Here is a 4,896-nt window from a genome sequence, read left to right on the forward strand (position 1 = left end):
TCAACAGCAAAAGGTTACATTTCATTTGGACATGAAAGACCCAAGGGAAAATGACACAGAACAGAAATAATATTATTGATAATTTCATTGTTCATTTTGAAAGCTTTGCAGCTAGCCTGCCTCTAACTGTTCTGATATCTGCCTGACGCTTCCGTTTCTTTCTTTGGCGTGGCTGTCTCCATGATCGATTTCTTGCTAACCGCTGCTTCCGAATCTCAGGATCAGCCCAGCCTTTTCCCCATTCTGCAAAAGATGAATAAGACTTGGGCCTAGTTTCCGAGAGTAACATATCTGCTTCTGGGCAAACATAAAATGCTTCCTCCAATTTGGTCCTCAAAAATTCAAACCCAAGTTTGGTTGGTACAGGAAATTTTATCTGAACATGAATCTGTAGATGCAATCAAAAGAAAATAAGCCTACCAAAAGAAAAAGATACCCGAAAATCAATCAGAATTCAGAAGGTAGAAATTAAGGATCCAACAATTTTACAATCAAGGGAAAAATGAATATCAGCAATTTACAGTAGTATATTTACTTTATTCATATACAGTTTGATCAACGAGAGAAAGTAAAGAAGAATTAGCTATTCTAGTTTAGTGGTTTTGTATATTCGTCTGTGCGTACCTGCTTTTTTATCATGGATTTTTATTATTATCATCTCTTTCTTCTTTCTCATACTTTTTCAGACTTTCAGGACCATTTTTTGGTTGCAAAATCATTTTATCATATCCTTTTCACAAGCCAGGTCTTCATAGAAACAGCCTTTCTACTCTTTGGGTCAGAGGTAAGGTATGCATACATCCTACCCTGCCCAGACCCTACTTCGTGTGGGATTCACGGGGTTTGTTTGGTTTATCAACATTGCAGATTGCACAACAGTTTTGGATCTTAACCTACAAGGTCTTGAATTGTTAAGAAATTTGTTATCATATCACATGCAACTCAAGAGCAAAACTGATATGTCCTTGTCAAGAAATAACCTTGGAAGCTAATTTAAAACCCCAGTTAGGATATACTATTGACTATGACACCATTTCACTTGTTCACATCCACCATTTACACCAAAATCTGCAGTATAATTAGAGTATGCTATACTCATGTACCAAGACCTGCAAGGGGCCATGAGACTGCCAACTGCTCAAGTGTCTATATGGTATTTATGCTGTACAAGAAATCAGTAAAATGAAACAAAAACCAATTATTTTGAGCACAAAATATTATCATTAATCATTATTATAATAACATCAACGATAAAATCCCAATGCAAGTAACTTGTGTGTATAATTCGAAATATTACCCTCTCATCTCCCTCTATAAGAAACCCTTTGTCTTCAAGAATACGAACCAAACCTCGCCACCATAAGAGATCAGTCGTAGCAAGTTGTTGATTCTGTATGACCCAAAGACAATAACAAACACAGTTAATATGGATAAAGTTGCATTCTGAGAACAACCTTTGCTCAATATCAGTAACGTTGATGTCAAAAGACAATTGTTTCAGAGTTTTTTAGTCGACCATGTTTTTTTTTTTTTGTAAGGGTGTCCGTGGCAAAGCCCGACTAATCCCCGGCAAATTTGGAGGCTAAACATGGCCCCACTTAAATGTCGCCAACACTCCCCTCCTAGGGCTCGAACTCGGGTTCATGACTATACCATGCCCAAGCCTTTACCACTAGGCTGGAAAGTCTTTGCAAGAAGCAGTAGACAACTTACATAAAGTAATACTGCAGTATACCATATCTGATTGTATTTTCCTCTTAATTAATAAGCTGGTCAGGATACTAAATAGCTAGTGAAATTTGAGAGAAACAAAAAGGAGTTGTCAATATAACTGTCTTTCTCTAGGTATAACTAAACCAGCAAAGATCTAGTGTTTCTAAAAAATACACCAGAATCAAATAACATGCAATCAACACATACAGAATTAAAGAGCATATTCATTTTTATTAGTCATTTGGTTAATGTTGCATATGGTTTTAATATAGTTGATTGTTTACTTTATAGTTGAATTGAACATACATGCTAGAACTTTGTGGCTCGTATATAGTTGATTGTTGACTATTTCAAGGAAAAAACAAGGATTTTGGATGTATATGACTCTTACTGAAGATGTCACTGTGGTGGAAGTTTCCAATTACTAAATTATCAGCAGTTTTAAAATTCAGATTATGACACTTATGTTAGGTCAAACGTTACACACGCAATACGCACAACCCTACGCACAACCCAAAAAACAAGAGAAGAACACAAGAATTTACGTGGTTCACACGATCAAATTGATCGTGCTAGTCCATGGGGGCAACTAGGTTTTTTTTATTTWRGKKSYWMHAATGTTTACAAGTACAATGAGATTAATATATATAGACAAACATAATTAGGGTTATCTCCTAATCAAGGAAACTAGGGCAGAGACTAGGGCCGGCTCCTTTTGGGCTAGGGCCGGCTCCTTACTTTATGYCTCCTCCCTTTTGTCTAACTTAGTAGGCCGAAGCCTACATTCCAACAATCTCCCACTTGGAGGCTTCGAAACACGTTCACCTGCACTCCTCTGAACTTCTGTAAACACCAACCCAGCTTGAGCTCCCCTAGTTGCCACCTGCCTTCTCAACATTATTCCTGAAGGCCAGATGAAGTCATACAGAACTTCAGCTTATCCAGCGTCACAAACTTGGTGAACATGTCTGCTGGATTATTTGCACCTGAGATATTCTTCAAGTTCATCGTACCATCACTGATCAGTCCTCTGACAAAGTGATACCTCATCCCAATGTGCTTTGTTTTCCCATGATAGACTGGATTTTTAGCAAGTTTCACTGCACTCTCATTGTCACAGTGTAACGAGTAATCAACTTGCTTTTTCCCAAGTTCTTCAAGAAAAGTCTTTAACCATACTAGCTCTTTATTGGCTTCAGCAACTGCCATGTATTCAGCTTTTGTTGTTGATAAGGCCACACTTTTCTGAAGTCTGGACATCCAACTAACTGTTGTTCCTCCCACTGTAAAAATATACCCAGTAGTGGTTTTAAATGTCTTTTTGCATCCACCCAAATCAGCATCAGTATATCCTTTAAGAACTGAGTCTTTACCCTTGAAACATAATCCCAACTTTGAATTACCCTTCAAATATCTGAGCAACCATTTGACTGCTTCCCAATGTTCTCTCCCTGGATTTGACATAAAGCAACTAACAACCCCGACAGCATGGGCTATATCTGGTCTCGTGCAAACCATGGCATACATGAGACTACCAATAGCAGATGCATAAGGAACATTAGCCATATTTGCTTTCTCATCCTCTGATCTTGGAGAATGATCTTTGTTAAGCCTGAAATGACTTCCCAAAGGTGTGTTTCTGGGTTTTGTCTTCTCATTATTCATCTTGAATCTTTCTAACACTTTCCCGATGTATTTCTCTTGGGATAGTGTCAAAGAGCCATCTTTCGTGTTTCTAGCAATACTCATACCGAGTATCTGTTTGGCTGGACCCAAGTCTTTCATCTCGAATTCTTCAGACATTTGCTTCTTTAACTTGCTGATCTCTTCATATCCGCACCTGCAATCAACATATCATCTACATAGAGAAGTAGAATGATATAGGAGCTCTTGAATTTCTTCACATAACAACAATGGTCCATTTCACATTTTCTGTACCCGGCCCTCTCCATGAAGTTAYCAAACTTCAGGTACCATTGCCTGGGTGCTTGTTTCAAACCATACAAGCTCCTTTTCAGTTTGCAGACCCAGTCTTCTTTACCAACAATCTGAAAACCCTCATGTTGTGCCATGTAAATTTCCTCATCAAGGTCACCATGTAGGAATGTTGTCTTGACATCTAGTTGCTCTAGATGTAAGCGCTCTGCAGCTACAATACTCAAAACCAATCTGATGGTGGTCATTTTCACCACCGGAGAAAAGATCTCATTGTAATCAATCCCCTTTTTCTGTTGAAAACCCTTGACCACTAAACGGGCTTTGTACCGTTTAGATCCATCATGCTCTTCCTTGATTCTGAAAACCCACTTGTTCTGCAACGCCTTTTTATCATGCGGAAGCTTGGTTAAAACCCAAGTTTTGTTCTTGTTCAGAGATCCCATTTCTTCTTTCATTGCACGCTCCCACTACAACGAATCTTTCTGCTTAATAGCTTCAGAATAACTTTCTGGTTCACCATTCTCAGTCAAAAGAAGATAATTGATTGATGGATTGTATTTTTCAGGAGGCCTAGAGACTCTGGTGGATCTCCTGACCCAGTGTGATTCAACTGGTTGAGGATGTACCGGAGATGATGGTTCTTCTTCATCCTCTGAACTTTCGCTGTTGACAGTGTCTTCTTGAACATCTTCAGACTCATCATTATTCTGAAAATCAAACTCAGTACTCCCACTATCATGAGTATCTTCTGGCCCTCTGATTATGATGTCATCACTTTCAAACTCAACTTGTTCTTTCTGATCTTTTGAGTTTACTGTGCTTCTGTCTTTATAAAGTTCAGCCTCATTGAAAGTAGCATGTTTACTTCTGACTACTTTTCTGCTTTCAAAGTCCCAAAGCCTGTARCCCATACTATCAGAGCCATATCCAATGAAGGTGTATTTCTTGGCTTTTGCATCCAACTTGTCACCATCTTTCTTCAAGTCATAGGCACTGCATCCAAACACCTTCAAATGCTCATACTCGATTGCTTTACCTTTCCACTCTTCCTCTGGAATCTTGAAGCCCAACGGTACTGATATTCCTYGGTTGATAAGATAAGCTGCAGTGTTAACTGCATCAGCCCATAACGTCTTTGGAAGCCCAGCATTAAGCCTCATACTCCTGGCCCTCTCATTCAAAGTTCTGTTCATTCTTTCTGCCACTCCATTCTGCTGAGGAGTGCCTGGAACCGTCTTTATCATC

At 38.9% G+C, this 4,896-nt stretch overlaps 1 protein-coding gene across 4 annotated transcripts in view; it reads right to left on the reverse strand.

Moving 5' to 3' along the window:
• The window catches only part of LOC112502888 (ATP-dependent DNA helicase Q-like SIM), a 53,661-nt gene continuing 48,765 nt past the window's right edge, over positions 1 to 4,896 (reverse strand). For 3 of the 4 annotated variants that reach the window (XM_025106906.1, XM_025106905.1, XM_025106907.1), the window contains exons 15-16: positions 1,298 to 1,390; positions 1 to 388 (exon numbers count right to left, since the gene is read on the reverse strand). In XM_025106906.1, coding sequence (XP_024962674.1) covers positions 92 to 388; positions 1,298 to 1,390 — 390 coding nt within the window. In that variant the 3' untranslated portion in view covers positions 1 to 91. Of the gene's footprint in view, positions 389 to 1,109; positions 1,163 to 1,297; positions 1,391 to 4,896 lie in introns of all 4 variants that reach the window. The other variant, XM_025106908.1, reaches the window with a different exon arrangement.

The sequence above is a fragment of the Cynara cardunculus genome, unplaced genomic scaffold (assembly GCF_001531365.2).
Source record: "Cynara cardunculus var. scolymus isolate 2C unplaced genomic scaffold, CcrdV1 Un_Scaffold_2128, whole genome shotgun sequence".
In the NCBI taxonomy this organism is placed as follows: domain Eukaryota; kingdom Viridiplantae; phylum Streptophyta; class Magnoliopsida; order Asterales; family Asteraceae; genus Cynara; species Cynara cardunculus.